The sequence below is a fragment of the Sturnus vulgaris genome, chromosome 16, assembly GCF_052056855.1.
Source record: "Sturnus vulgaris isolate bStuVul1 chromosome 16, bStuVul1.hap1, whole genome shotgun sequence".
NCBI lineage: Eukaryota > Metazoa > Chordata > Aves > Passeriformes > Sturnidae > Sturnus > Sturnus vulgaris.
In genome coordinates, this window is record NC_142258.1 from 3767803 (window position 1) to 3786967 (window position 19165).

The 19165-nt window shown below is 41.2% G+C and overlaps 1 protein-coding gene across 1 annotated transcript in view; it reads right to left on the bottom strand.

The window, feature by feature from the left end:
* Positions 1-19165, bottom strand: part of SDK1 (sidekick cell adhesion molecule 1) — a 389602-nt gene that overhangs the window by 95115 nt on the left and 275322 nt on the right. The window contains exons 18-22 of the mRNA XM_014870500.2: positions 14904-15019; positions 11717-11909; positions 8693-8791; positions 3345-3536; positions 988-1109 (exon numbers count right to left, since the gene is read on the bottom strand). Coding sequence (XP_014725986.2) covers positions 988-1109; positions 3345-3536; positions 8693-8791; positions 11717-11909; positions 14904-15019 — 722 coding nt within the window. The remainder of the gene's footprint in view (positions 1-987; positions 1110-3344; positions 3537-8692; positions 8792-11716; positions 11910-14903; positions 15020-19165) is intronic.

Here is a 19165-nt window from a genome sequence, read left to right on the forward strand (position 1 = left end):
TCAATGCAGTGTTCCAGCAGGAAAATGCTCCTCAGAATGTGCTAAGCCACCATATTATTGGATTTTGGTGTTTAATTCTGTAATATGCCATAATATGTATATAAATGGCACAAAATGTACCAACTTGTTCACAACAATCTCATTACCAAGTGAAGTGATTGTATCAACATGTCTAAGTGGTGATGGTGATTTAAGAAGTCCAACATTTGGTCTTAAAAACAGACTATAGTATTTATAAAGACCTGTGGGTGGAAAGGAAGAAGCAAAGCTCATCTGTCAGGAGAACAAATGAGGAATATATAACTCCTCCAAGGCATAATGACAGCAAAAAGAGGGATATTGTTTAAAGCTGATGGAGAAGAGAATTGATCCTATTCATATCTAGAGGCCTGGATAGAAAACCTTGGTATATTCCATTACAAAATAAAAAAATGCACTCAATCTCATGAATAATAGTATCTTTACTGTTCAGTGCAATTCTTCCTATACTTCTGAATCTATGAGATAATAATTTCAAACTTTTGAAAAGACACCTCACAGAACCTCAACACGTTTCAAATCCTTTTTAAAATAGATGGATAGACTAAAGCTCTGCTGTGTGTGCTGTTCATGGTGTACCTGGTGTTCTTCTGAACATAAACAAAACCTCACGTGAATTATATAAAGGATAAGCATTCTCACATACAGATTTATATACACATACATATATATTATATATCACATTTTTCTGTTGTTCTTCTGACCAGAGGTCACAGAATTCATCTGACCCTTTTCCCTCTGGCTGACACAGACATTTCTGAACTGAGCCTCTTAAAACTCCCCAGCATCCCAACCTTCCCAGAGCCCCCTGGACAGCTACTCCAGGCCATTCATAGAGGAGCTCTGGTCCAAAGTTTAACAAAAACTGAAATACCAACAGGCATTCATTAGTTAGGCTCTTTTTAACCCTGCAGAAACTTCATTAGGATAATTTTGTCAGGGACATACCTGGCCTTCCACTATCCACTTGGAGATGGAGGTTTTGCCATCATATCCTGGGCGGAATTGAAGTGTGGCAGAGCGAGGGCTAATGTTGGAAATCACCAGGTTGGTTGGAGCACCTGGAAGTTCTGGAGAAAACAGAAAAGTAAATGAGAGGTAGAAACACTCTTTGTCTAAGAGCCAGTAACACAAGCTGACATTCAGTTTCCAATATAAAACACAGGGAAAGGGGCTTTATTATATTTTAACCAATTGTGGTTATTTTGCTTTTCTTTTTGGCAGTTTTACCCACAGCATTACTATTTCTGCTCTCTGAGCACGCACCACATTTTTAGAGATCAAATGAGAAAAGAAAGAGCCCATCTACAGAATTACAGGCAGTATTTTTGAGAAGCTTCCCAAAATGAACAAACCCTGGTGGTCCTGGGGGGAAGGCACTTCCCAGCTCCAGGTCTGCCAAGTCACCTAATTCCACTGCACTTCTGATTGCCCAGAATTAAATTACAATAATTTTTATTTACTGCTTAGAGGACAACAATTACAACTGGAAGAAACTCAAAGTTTTGAGCAGCGTATTAATATTGACCTATAATATCTGGGTTTTCCAGCACATTTCTAAAGCCTGATTAAGGTAGATTTTTTTTTTTAATCAATTCCTGTAGCAAATAAAGAGGGTGACCTCATATGAAGAAAAATCTGAAGCCCCAATCAGATCTTTGTCTCACATCAGTCAAGACTAGAGTGGCATTTACATTTTTAATATAATCTGAATTAACAACAAAAACAAGTTCAGGAAAGAGATTAAATACAGAGTGTTTAGAACAAATTCTCAATAGTTACCTGTATTTACAACAAATGGAAATAACTATTACAATTATATAATTACATGAAGTAATTATGTAGTGAAAGGTGTCCCTGCCCATGGTAGGGCGTTGGAACTAAATTATCTTTCGGGTCCCTTCCAACCCAAACCATTCTGTAATTTTATGATAATGCTGCACTCTGTGCAACTGCAACAGGCCAAAAATGGGCAGGGTTCTGGCATAAATTTCAGGTATCCACAAATACCCAGATTTCTTGGTTCTTACTCCACATTTGTGGGAACCACGATCGATAAACTAACCCTGCCCAAGTGGGATAATGCTGTTATCTGGCAGGCATCCTGCCATCAGATATCATGGCATTGATCCAGTCTGCAGCTTGTCACAATTACCTATGATTAGAGAAAAGAAGGGCAAACATACTTTAGGACACACAGAGAAGTTAAATAATACTGGAGAAGGGAAAAATTGGATTTCCTCACTGATGAGCAATAACTGCACCACTATGGAAAATTCTATTTCTGTAACTTCTATATTAACTGAAACTGCTTATTTAAGGTATGAATTGGCTGTTTACTTTGCTATTTACACTGGATGGGGCAGAGTGTAGAATTTTAAAAACAAAATGCAAAAAGGGCAAATGTACAGGTGCCCAAATGGTAACTCAGACAATGTGGGACAGCACTGCCTTCTCACAAATATTTTTTCAGGCCACAACCTCAAATTCTTGTAAATAAGATTTTAGTTTCACTACACAAGTGAAACAGTCATAGTTGACATAAGCTATATTACTTCCACTTGGAAAATCCCTTCCCTTTTAATATCACCCAACTCTGTTTTTCCCCCCAAAGCAACACTTTGAATTGATTCAGGCTTCATTTTGATGTCACTTTGTAAATGTCAAGAGATTCTGTATTGCATCCACTTTATTACTTTGTCCATTCCATTGTCATACCTACAACATTGTTTTTTTGTCTTTGTATTAAACATCCTCAACTTCCCGGAAATTTCAAACTGCAAACGTCTTCACATTAACATTCCAGTCCGTTCCAAAAATTAAATCCAAATTAGGCAGCAAAGAGCCCCAGTGTGGCTGTCAGGCCCAGAAAAACCTCTTGTGAGGATTTTTCCAGTCCAACTTTCTCAGGCTCAGCTAGGGTTCTTTCCCAAGTTAGCTGCTTTTCTCTAATGTAAACATAAGAGAAGAATGAAAAACAAAGATAAACACCTGCTGGATACGTGAGAAAGTCTGGGAAAGAGGTGTTACTTTCTCTGGACCAATAAGCTAGTGCTTTGTCTCTGTCCTATGATGTCTATTATAAAAAGTAGGACCAGGTTTGAAACAAAGGGCTTTTTTTCCTTCTCTTCTCCTGCCTGCATGTTACTGTGTTCTTCCCACCGCTCCTAAACCCCGCACCGTAACTCCCCAGTGCTTTACAAACAAAATCATTTCCATCACCGCTGAAGTGACCTGTGACCTCTGGAACACGGAAACACGGGAGGAGCAGCACGTTTTGTTTTGTTTCCTGCAGGCTGACCAACCTGGGGGCACTCCAGAAGAGATGGTGGAGGAGGTGACGGCGCCGCTGCCCCGCGCCGTGGTGGCGGCCACCTCGATGGTGTAGGTGGTGAGCGAGGACAGCCCCGTGATCTTGTACTCCAGGGTGCTGTTGGACAAGGAGCGTGCCAGGCGGGACTCGTTCCTGCCATACACCTCCCAGGAGATCTGGTAACCTGCAAAACACATCACCCCACACGTCAGGGACACGCCACGGGCTCTCCAGTAGCCTAGAGAATCGCTGCGCGTGCTTGCGGAACACGGGTGGGAATTCCGTGGTGGAATTCTGGTCTGAACATTGCACCCAAAAGACCTCAGGACCCGAGGTTCCAAATGGCACAGACATAACTGAGTTCTTTGGAAAGTTCTTCTGCTTGGGTATATTCACGGGTAAAAGGAATGCAATAGCTACAGGTGTTTTTGGTAAAATTACCATAGGAACATTAAATGCAGGAGCTAAAATCACTAGCTCTTCATTACAATTCACTGAAACAACAGCTGGAAGGACTGAAAGTCTGAAAATTTTGTTGCTGGCCTTGTCTATAATCAAAAGATCTTGTCTTCGTTGAAAAAAACCTAATCATTCCAGTAAGAATGCTTTCATAACAAAAATTATTTAAAAGGTGGTTCAGTTTTGAGGACGCCAATTCAAACCTTGCACCTGAGAGTATTGAGCTGGGACCATTTGAGGAATGGTTGACTGAGGGATAAATGACTGAGGTACCAGTACCATTTGATTGGGTAATTGACTGCAAGGAGGCACCACTACTTCTGCCAGGCACAGTGGTTCACACTCTTTTTTGAGTTTGACACAAAGGTTTGCCATTGATGTCAAACTGAGAACGACAGTACTTAGCAAGAGTCTTCACTTTCCAACACCAAGGGCAAATAGAAAGTTGTTTAGGTTGCACTGCTGCTGTAGGACAGTTATGCCATTCCTTGTGATCACCTTTTATAAACAGGAAAAAGCCCTGCTTGAAGTAAACACTGGCTAAAATACCCAAGTATTTAAAAAATATTGTTATTTCCAATAAACAATTGATGCAAGTACTCCATAGTGCATTATCTCCCTGTTAGGAGGACATGAGGTCTCAATTGTCTTTTTTTTTTTTTTCTATGCTTGGTATGAAATGGCTGGAAACCTGGAAATAACCTGACAGAAAGGTGAGCTTTCATTCTGTAAAATCTACAAAGCAAACAGGAAGAAACATTGGAAAATATAAAATTTACTGGAATATCTAATTAAAAATCTCTATGTGCTTAGTAGGGCTTTCTTGCTTTGCAGGCTGAAGTAACCTTCAGTGCTGCCTGTCTAGAAATGCTTAGAAATCTGACAATAACAATCAGGCAGGAACATTGTGGGAATCTTCTAGGAACTGAAAAACCTCTACTCCCCACCGCTTGTTCCTTGCAGAAATCCTTCAGCAGGGTGAATCATTATCCTTTCTTTCAAATCCATCTTGGAGCCAATGCATTGTCCAAAGCTGCACCTGCCCTGACCTCCATATTATTCTTCTATCATAACCAGGCTTTCCTTTTTATCTCTTTGATAACCACTTGCCTTCCAAGAACTTTTGAAACTTTCCACTGTCTGATTTGCTCAATTTTACCTCCAAATCTGCTTGTCCTCCTCCTGCCCAGTCCCACTTTATTCTCATTTGAACCCATGTGAACCTCGCTGTGCCAGTCCCCGGAGAGCATGTCTGAAAAGTTTGCTTGATTGCCGCTTTCTTTGTGATTTGACTCAGAGGGTGAAAAAAAAAAATGAAAAAATACACATAGCTCTTGAATGCCTGTGAAATTGAAGTGAGTGAAAAGGACTAACAGAAAGGAATCCCACTGAGTGAACCAGGCACAAGGCAAACTGGCTAGAGAAACTCCCTACTGGGTTCCTGTTCCCATCATCTAAGATGAGGAATTCAGACCAGTTGGAGGGCTTGAAGGGCTTTTTTTTTTTCAATTTTTTCAAAATAAAAAGACATGATAAGCTGATTAACATATATGAATTGATGTAGCAAAATCCCACATGGTATTAATCAGCAAGAAAGCATCATCTCATAAGCCAAAAGTATGGTGAGACAAATATTTCTGCAAGTCTGAGAGGTGTGAGACTTTCTCTGTCCTCTCTTTCAAGCTACCGCCACTGACAGGGATTCATCTTAACCTGATTTTGCATGAAAATGGGCTCAGTGTGCTCACACAGTCACTAATTAGTTTCAGGTGAGGGGGCAGTGATAAAGGAAGGTGATGCTTCAACAATTCCAGCCACAAATGGTCCTCTGAGTTCGCACTGCAGAGGGGAAGGGGAAAAGCCCTGAATGCTCATCTGGAACAGGTTTTCAACAAGTGTCTGAGTGGGAATTAATTAACTCAGTAATTTACCAATGTCTTGGAAACACTGTGGTGTTTTGATGCTCTCTGAAAAGGCTTAAGAATCATTTGACAGACCAGAACTGATGTAGCACAGACAGGATTGTGACCTGCAGGAAGATTTTGACAAAGTTTAAGGACTCTGTTGCCTGAATTAACAGAGGATGAGCAGAAAGGTGGGGGCTGTCCCCTGCAGTTGATGCTCAGTGAAGAGGCACGAAGGAGTTGCACACAGAAGGACCATCACAAACACCCTTTTCTTTCAATAGCTGTGGGTGCAGCCTGTTCCAGACAATAAATAACCAAAGGAAGATAAGCAGGGGACTTTTAATGCTCCCTCTATCCATTTGTTGCTTACAGACAATAGAAAGTGTTACTCAGTATGCACCAGGCAATCTTCAGTGATTGAGATATCTCCTCTCCCATCTGGATAAGCTTAGGTTATACATCAAATGTTGGTGATTATTCTTTGGACATTTTATCTCTTCTCCCTTGTGACCACAGGATGAGGCCCAGCTTTCCCGCCCATTAAGCACATAGTCCCTATGTATTTATTTTCTTTAAAAAAAAAAAAAAAGTTCACCAAGGAAAATATCCTGAGCTCCCATGTAAATTGAAGAAAAGGCAAAGAGGCAGTATTTACAGTCGGGGATTTCAGTCCCCAATGTACAGTTAAATTCCAGTCATAGAAAAGATGAGAACAGAAAATCTGTATATACACAGTGAGCAGACACAAAGTCAAACTCAATCAGGCATAACAAAAACAGATGGGAAAAAAAAAGTGCTGAAGGAACAGAACAACATGCACTGCAGCCCCAAGTAGCACTTCAGCCACACTGAGTGGCAGATGGGCAGAACTCTGGGCCATGTGGCTGGTGAGAGCACATTCCTGTGCCACAGATGTGATCCCTGCCAGGAACGGGCGTGGGAGCACAGCTGGATTTGCCAGAGGGTTTCCCCTGGAAAACCTCTGGGTGCGAGTGAGGACAGGGAAAGGTGCCACAGAGCCTTCCCCGACTTTTTGGAACTCCACAAAACACTGCCTAACGGGGACTAATGACCAGAGGAGTTTCAGAAACAATTTTCTGTTGATGTGGAGTAAATTCTCTACACGAGAGCACTACACCCAATCACAAACTGTCCGTCCACATCCAGATCCTCATAAATCAATGTTTGCTGAGGGAATGAGGAAGATACTGAGATTTACAGCAAGAGTAATGGGCAATTTCCCAGAGTAGGTTGGCTGCTGGGCACCCCCTCAGTGCTTCCCTCCTCCCAGCACCCGTGCAGGGAACAAGAAGGTCCAGTAAAGACATCAATGAGCAGAAATGATGAATAATTGCCTCCCTGAGCACTCAGATCTCCAAGCAGCCCTCTATAAACCTTTGAGGTGCCCAGGGCATGAACAATTTTGCTGTTCTTCTATCCCAAATGCAATTTGCATCATTAAGGAGGTTTCTTTTTCCTTATAGACTCTCTGCTGGGCATTTTCACACTGGTGTTTTGTCCTGAATAAGAGAACTTCTTCAGTTCATTCCTTCTGGAACAATTTACCCCAAATATAACCCAGTCCATCATTTGGCTCCATCCGGTTTCAACCCATTCTGGGAGGGAGCAGCTTGTTTTTAGCAAAATAATTTTGCAACACCAAGCACAGAGCTGCTACCTGCTGCTTAACAAGGATCAGTATTACATCATCCTGGATGCAGGTACCTAAATTTAAGCACTTGTGCTTGAAAGGCTTTGGCCATCCTCACTGAATCAATACTGCTCTGCTTTCAGGAGTCATTAATTTCTATTCTCAAACCACTTAAATCAGTGCATATTTCAGACAGGTTTCTGTGGTGGAGAGGCAGGAGATGATCTGCATGAGGACTCCACCAACAGCTTGGAGCACACAGCTACAAATGGTGCACGTCACAGATACACACAGGAAAACACTGACAAGTGAAACCCTACCAAAATAATTACACCTGTCAAAGTTAAAATGCTTCAGGAAATCAGACTGATATATCATTTCTCTGGTCAAGGGTCAGGAAGTCCGTTTTTCTTAACTTCTAAAATGCATTTTTTAAAAAATGGTAACACAATTTTTTAAAAAACTCAACATTTTGACACCCCAAAACTAAAATATTTTGATCCACATGAAATTATTTTCTCCCTTCCCAACTAGCTCAAGTCATTTAAAATCTGGGAACTTTTTTGTGCTTCAAAACCTTGAAAACTTTTGTTAAATGGAATGTCCATCCTTTGCAGCTGCAATAGTTTCCCATCTGAAAACAATATTGCCTCTGTTGATAAGAACTAGAGGTTTCCTCAAGTGTTTATACCTTCCTTTATGAAAAATAATGAAGCTGCTGCTGTTGTATCCACACTGGCACACAGTAAATAGATTAATAGCTTGTGAAATGGCAGACTCATCAAAGGGAAACAAGAGAGTTCTGAACCCTTGTGATGGTTTATAACAGATTAAGTAATGACATGCAAATTCTGCCATGCAGTCCACTTGATCACAGAGGAAGGATTCTGCTGATTTCAGGCTTGGTCTTGATTGCAAACCTCAGCAATGCCAATCCAGCCTTTGCAGCTGTGAACTGATGTAGGGACCCCCCACCCTTGGGGCAAAGGTCAAGCACGATCTCACAAATTTCCAAAAATTCAGTAAAGCAGGTGGAGGTCACGGAGGATTTAACAAGACCAGACACCCTGTGGGGAGCTGATTTCTAACACAAACTGCTTTTCCAGTAACCACAATCATGAGCTGCCAGTAATTGGAGCTGTACTTTGTGTAACACTCCCTGGTGACATCTCAATTACCCAGAGGAGGGGCCAGGAAAGCAGCAATAGCCCAAATTCTCCCTAAATGCTCCACTACACAGTTTTTCACTGCAACAACACATTCCACCCCACACACACACTCAATAAAATAAAAAGAAAGAAAAGCAGAGCTAGCAGCTGATACCTGTGATGATGCCATTTTTCTCTACAGGTTCTTGCCAGCTGACCTTGAGTGAAGTGTCCAGAATCTCAGTGAAACTCAGGTGTCCCACAGCTCCTGGCTCTGGAAAATCAGAAAAGGAAAGCTGTTAATAGGTGAACTCCACTTAACTGGGATCAGATTCATGTGGCAAGGTTAGGGATGGAGAAATATGTCCCTGAGCAACAGCTAAGGGAGCCTGGAAACCTTGGTGGGGAAAAACACTGTGGCTATCATCATGTCAATTATTTCACCCAGCCATCACCCCAAGTGTGTGGAGATCTAACAGCATTGCTGTTTTCCCTCAAGGATATCTGTGAGTGTTTACCTGCCCTGTTTTCTGCAGCAACATCACCAGCAATCCCCTCACCTGGAAAGAGCCTTTTCCCTATGCAAGGTCGCAGCAAGGACAGCATCACGAGCCACTGCTTGGATAAATTCCCTCAAAACAACTCTAAAAATGTCCAACATAATGGCAACTGTCTTCTGTAAAATGAATACAAGTGTGTGAAACTTTTTAAAGGGTTTTTATGATGTAGCTCAAGAGCTCTTAAAAATTTCAGCTCCCCAGTGTGCAATGAAAGAGCATAAAATGGAATGACTGTCAAGAATATGCCATCCTCCCTCAATTTTGATCTTCAAGGAAGACAACCTGACTGATTTTTGATCCAAATGCTGTTCTGTCCTCAATCGATGTACTGGAAAAAGGAGGTTTTGTTCACTTTATATTCACTGTGCTTCTGTCACTGGATGCCTGCCCAAGTATCCTCCAGCTCCACTGACATCAGTTGGCAATTTCTTGTCTGCAATTTCATGTTTTGTTTCCTCTTCAGTTTAGTCCAGCCTCTCATTCCCCTCCAGCTATGACAAAAAAAGCCCAAACCCTGCCAGGAGGTCAGCTACAACCCCATTTGCAATTCTGCAGTCCCAGGGAGGAAAATTTCCAAATCCACTCTGCAGTACCCAGTAGTCAAAGCACCACGGAAAAACCACTGAGCCTGTAGGGATCCCAGGAGTGCCCAACGAGAGCATGGAATTAATCAAGGTTTGGGACCATGGAGCTGCAGACATGGAAACCACACACTCAACAAGGCTTTGCTCCAATCAGCCCCTGCAGTTGCAGCTCAATTTTAAAGTCATCAGGAAACAGATGCAGGTGACTCCAGGCCAGGACACGACGCTTCTGAGTGGATGTCAGGTTTTATTTGACCTACAGTTGTCAGCAAACAGATCCCTGTTTTCCTAAAGGATTGCCTAACTTTGCTATCCAGACAGAAAATGATCACAAGTGAACATGAATGACAGGCCTTTCAAATCTTTTTTCCCACCACATAAATCCTGAAGCAGCTCAGCTTCAGGAGTTCTCTGCCAAGATGCATTACACCATCCTGCACAGGACTTCTCCATCACTGTGAAAACACAGGGAAGCAATTCTACAGGATTAATAAATAAATAAATCAATCCTGCTCATCTCTCCTGCTGAGGCTCCTTGTAGATGGACACACCAAGAAATGTCTCAGATTATCTAGAAAATACGAGTCTGGCTGTCTCTTGGTTGATGTCTCCTGCTGGAATTCTCTGGTGTTTAAAATGACACGTGATCCCAGCATTTCCCTGAGATAGCCTCAATGAGGCAGGGAAATTACTCTGCCCCTGCTCACACTTTGTGGAAAGCATTTAAGGTTCATTTCTGCAGCCTCTCCTTCAGCAGAAATGTTAACAGTCTCTTTCCTCTTCCCTGCTGATTACTTTTTGTGAAATCCAAAGAGTTTTTCATCTTTGGTTTCTTACCCTTCTGCACTCACTGAGATCACCCATGAGGATCTACTGTGCTGAGAGGGAGAAGACAGATGAACTCAAACACATTTACAAATCATCACTGCCTAAAGCTTTCTTCCCTTAGGAAAATGGACAGAGGAACCTAATGTACATTTCTCTTTCCACCACACCTTTTGCTTTCATCCCAGACACACAAATTGGAGCTCAGATTAGTGGCTCACACAGATTTCTGGACCCTAAATTCCTACCTCTGGCAACCTGTTCTAGTACATAGAGGAGGATAACCAGACCAGGAAAAATCCAGGGTAAAGTAATTTTCTCCAGGTTCCCTCAAAAGTATCTTGTGAAAAATTGGATTAGCACTTTGAGCCTCACTCCTGTGGATGTTAATGACAATCAGATTCTCCTTTACAGGAACACTGACTAACCCAAGAGATTCCTATTAAGGCAGAGTAGTATTTCTAAAAACAATATCTTAATGGATAAATTAGACACTTTTTATTCTGGTTGAAACCTGCAAATGTGCAGCAATGTTTATGATGCTCTCGAAGCACTGGCCAGAGCCAGGATCACTGTGGACACAGTCAGCTGTGATGGCCACTGCAATTTATCTGCATCAGACTGCACTTGTTAGGCCCAAATATGTCTTGAGAAAACAACTTCAAGGGGCCACAGAGACCAAACCTTTTCCTGATGCAGGAAGTAATTTATATGCTAAACCATCCAGTTCATTTTATTCCATCCTGCCTACAGTTTTTCAGGATGCAAGATACTGCCTGGCTGTGATCCTAGTTCTTTCACACAAACACTTGCAATATAATATAGATACAGACATTTTCAATTTATTGAGTAACAGCAGGAAACAATTGCAAATTAATCATTGACCTCCACAGGAAGTTCCAGTGCTCAGTTCCTAAGAAGATCAATTCATATTTATTTGGGTGCCTGAACATGGATTTAAGAGCAGAAGGATTCACAGACATAACACATTGTGTGTTGGCTGAACCAGACTATGAAGCTCTTAGCTAATCATCAATATAAAAAAATTCATCCAGGTTTAGCCCATAATGAAACAAAAAAATCAAATATTTGCCACAGGCTGAAAGAACACCCGTGGAAAACTGGCTGAGGTCTTCACCTGACACGAGGTCACACGAGAAGAGATTGCAGAGTGGCTGTGGACCTGAGGTCAAATTTCAAGCAGAGAGGTTTAAGAATTTGGGTACTCACTGTCCTCCAGGGTGTGCAGGAGCTGGGGAGGGCTCCGAGGGCCATCCCCTGGCGTGGTGAAGCACAGCACTGAGGTGTAGTAGGGGGTGAATTTCTTCAGGTTGGTGACGCAGCCACTGTGAACACCATGGAAATCCGGAGCGATGGTGACCACGGTCACACTCTCTGGAGCATCCACTGGCCACGCCAGGAGCTGGGAAATTTAAACACAGATGAGCTCTCATTAGAAGTTGTGTCTATTTGGAATCAAAGTGGGTTTGGCTGCCAAAACCATCTTAATCTGATTGCAAAGAACCAAGCAACGCTGTTAAACTCCTGTCAGCTCTGATGCTGAACAGATGGATGCAGCACTGTGACACTGGAGGGATGTCTGTAACACTCACTGCTGATGGGGATACACCAGCATTGCAATTCTCCATGGCTGCTACTGAGCAATTCCAAAATTATGGCAAATCATTATTCAGATGACACGAGCCTTTTGTCTCATCAGCCTGGCCAGTCTCTGTGGCTGAGAGCAAGCTGAAGGAATAAAAGTACTTCCAGTGCTCCTCTGTCATAAATGTTTTATTTTATTTTCCTTAAGGATCCCACAGTCCGGGGAGGTTACTGGGATCCGAGGGACAGAGATGGGGACACACACACCCTCCTCCCCCTGCCTGAGCTCCCCCAGCACCCCAGTGAGCAGCCCTGCCTCACAGGCTGGGAGCATTACAAGCTCAGTGGACTGGGCACATCCACACTGTGAATGATTCAAGCACTTCTGGAACTACAGAAAGAATAGAAAATGGTTGTAAAGATGATTACTACAATTTTCAACACCTGAGTCCCAAAAGTTAGGCTCCTGAAGACATTTTCATGCATTTAAAATAGGGTGCTTGTCAGAGGAGCTCAGTCTTCCAGGTTTCATTCATCTCAGTGGATGTTCTGGGCGATCAATATCTCTGAGAGTGCAATACCTCATGTGTAGGTACCTAAATGAGGACTTAAAAAATTCATTTTTGGCAAATGACTTTGAAATTCTGAAACAATTTTTGAAATCGCCTTAAAGGCTTAGAGGTCTAAAACTTGAAAGTGTTTATGAAATTTTTATTTTGTCCAAAAATCCTTACCATGCAGCTTACAGGAGAATGTTAAAATTCCAGGCCTGACTCAGTACCTGTGTAAATCGTGCTACTTGTATTGATTTCAGGCTCATAAACATGAATAGATACCTGAAATTAATAAGCCATATTTGACATATTTAGCCAATGTGTAGAGTCTCTGATAACCAGAAAGCACAGTTAGGGGACTATTAGGAGTAATTTTGTTAGGAATATTTCATATTTGAGAAGGTGCACTTTATACCTTATTGAAATGCAAATAAATTTCAAAGAAAAGATAAAAATGATAATGGCTGAAGAGGATAGTAAGTTTTATTTTCTTTTCTAAATCACCTCTGTGGATTACAATTAGCATTTATAACTTTAGAGGACTGAACTCTTGAGTGTATTTCATTCCATATTCGTGAGGAAACATGAACAAGCAATGAAAATACAGGTGAACAATTTTGTCAGTTAAAGGAAAAATGGGTTTAATCCCTAAGAAAGGCAAAGGCCTGGCTTTGACTACTGGAAATTTATAAATCATACACAAATCTACTCTGTAGAAATAAGTGACAGAAATGATCTCACTTTGTACTGCAATTCCCAGTTCCTGGGAGAAACAGGATGGGAAAGCTGAGGCAATCTAGTGCAATCAAAAAAATACAAATTTTGATAATTTCAGACGTTTTCATTGGCCACTGACAGATACAAATGACAATTTTACTTCTTTGCTGAAGAAATGGAAACATAAATTAGAGGTAGCTATGCAATGAGATGAAGGATCTTTAGACTGAAACCCTGAATACAACAGAGAATGAAAATCTGAAATAAGACTTTTGCAAACGTGGGCTCACTGTGCTTGGACCTGCACCAGAAAATTACAGTGCACTGCAGTCCACTGAACCCCAAAAGTGCTTTTATTCTGAAGTCTGAACAGAAGCCAAGTGCTATTTCTGTGCTGGAGTTTCAGGGTATTGTGCTGCAGCCCTGTCAGTCACTGAGCCTTGAGAGCTGATTCTATCCCTGCCAGAAGCAGACACAAACATCTCCATGTATTAATTTACTTCTTCTGCAGTGAGATTGTCAAACCACTGCTGGTCTTCGTGAGAAATACATTGGTTTGGGCAGAAATACAAAATACCTATGGATATCTCAGTCTCTCTCAGTTTCTCTGTCACTCTGAGACATTCCTAGAGAAGGATCAAGTCTTCTGAAACATCTCAAATCCGTGTACAATCCCTTAATTCACAACTTGTCTTTTGAACTACAACATCCTCCTCAAATCACTCCATGTCCCTTCACTCAACACTCAAATCAACCCTGCTCCTCCCTGCTCATAAACCACACTTGTCTTCCCTTTTCCTGCTCTGAGAGTCCTGCAAGATTTCTCACTGTTCTCTCTATGGAAGTTTTTAAACCTTTCATTTATTATGCCCTGACTGCTGAATCACTGATGGAGGTTCACCCTACCCAGTTCCTTAGCAAACACTCCACTGGTCAGAGGCTCTGTCAAGGACTCTCTGCTCTGTGCACTCCTAACAGATATTGCCTGATTTATAAATTCTACATTCTCACATCTCCCAGAACACTGCAGTGGGAAAGTCAAGGCAAACATTTAGTGTGATACCTTGGTTCCCAGTGAAAAGAATGGTGATTCTGCATTAGCATAAACAGAAATCTCAAGGTTGGTTTTCAGTGCCACAATGACATGTCTCCTGAGATGACTTTCCAAACTGACATGGAATTGCTTTCTGGCTTTGGAAACTCTCCAGGAAAATGACAAAGGTATAAGGACTTCTAGGTTATGACATATTCCCTTTTCAGAACTTACATAAATTGCAAATACTAGAATCATAGAATGGTTTGGGTTGGAAGGGACCTTGAAGATCACCCAGTTCCAACCTCTGCCTCTGGGCAGGGACACGTTCCACTATCCCAGGCTGCTCCAAGCCCTGTTAGGAGCAACATTTGCTCACTTCTCTCTTTATTTTACCCATGTAAGATACTCCTGAAAGCACAGAGTCACTTTGGAGATTCAGAGATCATAAGGTTGAAATGCTGGTTTACACCAGGACTGTTAATGCAGACATTCTCTGAAGTCTTACCTTGTATCCTTGGTTAATGCCATTGATGAACTGCTGGGGTGGAGGGTTCCAGAGGAACTGGATGGTTGTGGAATTCACAGCTTCGACCTGCACGTTCTGAGGTGGAGCTGTGGGAACTGCAGAGAGGGAACAAAACAAAACAGAGCAGAGAGGGAATGAGGGGAAAAAAGAGAAAAATGAGCACAGAACTCACTGAGTGTCACTGGCAAGTCACAGAGTAATAACAACCTTGAGAGAGGGATGCACTTCCCGTGAAACAGCAGCGATTTGGAAAGCTGAGTAATTGGGTTAATTTCTCATCCTGTATTGGAGACTCCTTCAAGGGGAGGAGAAGAAATGGTTTCTGCAGCTTATTATCCTGCAGAGGAGTTTCTCAGAAAGACTTGAGGCAGGAGCCACGTAAGGATAGGTGAGCACAGCTCTTTCAGTCATCCATGAGTGCACAGAGAATGGAGAGTTTCTGAGAGAAACTTCTTGAGTCCTTTAATGCTGCTCAATTTCCCAGATCAGACAAGAAAACACGGAGTTTGCACAATTAAGGTTCTAATTGTGAATTATAATCTGGAAATAGCAGCTGTTTATTATTTACTGCTGCTTAAAGAATTAGGACCAGTCATATCACATGGAGTAAAGATTTTTCTTGGGAATTGGGAGTTGTTCTCATTTTATCTTGATATGATATGCATTCACATATATTGAATTGATTATATGTATCCTGAGCCAATACACCCTCTAATCTACTAAAAGTTGCATAAACATTTCATGCCAAGGATTTAATTAGGCAGATGTTTTCTCAATACAAAAGAAAGCATGGAACATAAAGGCACGCTGCCTTCAAACAACCAAAACCAGCACTTAAATATTTCACCATTTAATAAAATGTCTCATTCCAAGCAATTTCTTCAACTTACTGCTTTAAGATGTCATTTCTATAGTTCTCAGAGGAAAGAATATTAATAGACAGGCCTATTTTTCTGAAATTATCAAGCTTATAGTAATTTTAAGAAGAAAACTGCTATCTGAATACAAAAAAATTGGACTAAGACTTTAAATCCTATAAAATAAGCTTAATAATGCTTTAAAAATATCACTATTGACAACCATGTGCATTTGTATTCTATGAAAGAGGAACTATCCACAAGTGGTTTTGAAGCCTGGAAGGCTTTGTTCCTTCTGCTTCCAAGGGAAAGTTTCTACTGAAGCCCAATGATCTGTTCTTCTAAGGAGTATCCACGATTCCCACTGAGAAATGGGGGTTTCCTCCACACTTTTCAAAAACAAGGCAGAAACTTTTCAAGTCCCCAAACTACTTTTTGGAAGATGAGTCTTTGTGTGGAGAAGAAATAAAGAAAAGAAGTTCAAAAATACAGAATTTTCCACCAAAAGTTCTTCTTTGTTTGGAAGATACATAAAGGGGCATTATTCTTAACTATTGGAGAAACTACAGTAAGACAGGACAGTACAAACTTATCAGAGATGTGCACAGAAATATCAACAGAGTAAAATGGAGAAATCCTCAAGGATGGCAGGCTTGAAATGACAAGAACATCCACTCCCATGCCCTCTGTCACTAAAATTCCCTGAAGATTCTGCCATGGCTCCACACTTCCCTCTGCATGCTTTTTTGAACCTCAGTAGCTGCATATTAGAACTTTCTTGCCCTAATTTAAAACTTGATGTCACAATTTATGAACTATGCATAATTATTGAGTTCTGGAAGCAGAGTTTATCTGATAGTACTCTAAATTTTCATTAGAATCCGGGCCCTACTTCCTGCCATGTATCATAATTCCCTGTGTGTTTTTGGAAGGTTATACTATTATCTGAATGACCTGTAGACATCATAAAGTTTTTGTAGTTAAGAGATTCACCAAATCATCCTGAGACACAGTCATAAATATTAAAGTCACTCTACAGTCATAATGAGTTGCTTTGGCTACAGTTCCCCACTAAATGCACTTTTTTTAATTCATATTCTTGATGAAACTGTTTATTATGAGAGCCACAAGATTTATTTGAATTTGCTTTTGTGTGCAATACCTTGTATAGTCAATGGTGAACATGCATAAATTTTTTACAAGTCAACATTCTTACTTTCCTGCATTTTTGCATATTCAGATATTATAACTGCCAGAGATTTGTTATTGCAGAAGAAAATTGTGTTACAGGTCTTCATGTTGGTTTGTTAGCAGAAATTCACCAGGATATCACTGATAGATTAATCTCCTCCTGTCAGGAAGGCTCAATCAGCTGAGCATCACCAAGCTCCAAGTTTTTATTTATGGTCCTCACAGTCCTCAAAAAGGCTCAGGCAAACACTTGAGGACAGGTTTGCTACTGTTTTAGGAGTGTGGATAACCAAATGCATTATTTATTTATTTTAGAAAGGAAAATATTTTTTGTTCATTAGGAGATGATTTTCTGAACCAAGAATATATGGTCATAGCAGAGAAAATATCTACTGTAATGCAAAAAATAGAAAAAATTATGAACAGAAAACATAAAACCTTCAGAATGTTGGAAATCATGATTTATATCATAATTCCTCCTTGGATATCTTTATTGAAAAATCAACATCTGCATTTCAATTAATGTATTTAAAAGATGGAAACATAGTCCATCTGATATGCATAAGCTTAATTATACTGCAGAAGACATAATGTAATACATTTTTATATTTTTAATCACTAAAATATTGGCATTATAATCTCAAATTTACTTCAAAGTGCCAATATAAAATTCTCCTTTTATGTCCTAATATTAAAGACTTCCTCGGATATCTGAGCAGTTCTGCATTTTAAAAAGAAAAGAAGTTTTAGGGAAGCTAAATCAGAACTGACCTTCTGATCACTTCAAAACTCAAATATTTTTCCAAGATCATGGAGAGTAACTTCCAGAAGCTAGGGCTGTCTGCACAAAGGATTTTCTCATTTAGTGGTAGATATTGTCCTCTTCCTACAAATTTGTTGTCAAGCTGTACAGAAGCTGCCAATGTCAAACAGGTGTTCAAGAGTAATCCCCAAGTATTTACACTCCCAGCTTTTAAACCTGCACTTCATCATGTCTGCAAGTATTCCAAAGCCATCTCACACTGGAGATCCATCTGGGAGTCATCTCAGAGCTGCAGATCAAATTGGTCAGACACGACCAACTGTTACTTTCCTCCTGATAAAGTTCATGTGGCTGGAAATCTACGGAGAGCTCAGCCCCCGGGACTGTGGGTTAATGTACAGCATTCCAAGTGGAAAAGGTCATGGAAGCACTCCAGATAAAAACTATTAAAAGGGTTTCACTGACAAGATAATTGAGAGGAGACAAGGCACTGAGGTTAAGCATGTGTACATGGAATTATTCTGTCTCTGGCCACGTGCAGACAGCATGTAAATCCCACAGAGTTTCTGACCACCAGACTCCTGCTCCTAAATGTGGAGCTACAGCACAGGCTTGGAAAAAAGGCTCCTCTGGAGCTCCTGACCTTCGAGGTGGCAGCTTGCCTGTCTCAGGCAGGATTGTGGAACTGCAGGTCTTCCTCCAGGGCAGGACTTGGTTGTTCCTTTAATGCACCAGCTTGAGGGGTGAGCTGCACATCCCATGGGAGCAGTGGGGATGTGGAGCCTGTAATTCCTCCTGGGAAACCTCTTCCCTCTGCTCCCTGCTGGCATTCTGGGCTGTGCTCTGAACAGTGGTCTCTGTAACTCTACACATCTGAAAATCTGAACTCTGAAATGCAGCAGTGTGAAAATTGGCACTGACTGATGATTTGGGCTTCTTGGGGCTGGGAAATGCCTCCTTCCTTTCCTGCATGTCTCTCACACTGATGAAATTTTATTTCTTTATTAAGAGCTGGGAGCCAGGGGCTTCTCTGAGACAACTGCTAATTTCACCACCTTGTGAAATCCTTTAAAAATAAAACAAAAGCAGTAGATGGCAAATGACATCTAAGCACGATAAACCCCCCCAGTCACTACAACTCCAACCTGCTTCTGCACAGGAGCAGCTGGGCCCAAAACAGCCATGGGTGCTCCAAGGCTGCTGGGGGATTCCCCAAAGGAAATGAACGAGGATCTTTAAGATATTTTTGCCCAGAAAGCCCAAGGGAAAACTAAGGAAAATATCTTTTCACTGAGATCAAGTGAATGGCCGCAGAGGACACTCCGCAGTCAGGGATTCCTTTTTCAAGATTATTTCCTACAAAAAGCAGGAAGCTTTCAGTTAACTGGGTTTACTCTGGCTCTTCTACCTCACTCATATTCATTTCTCTG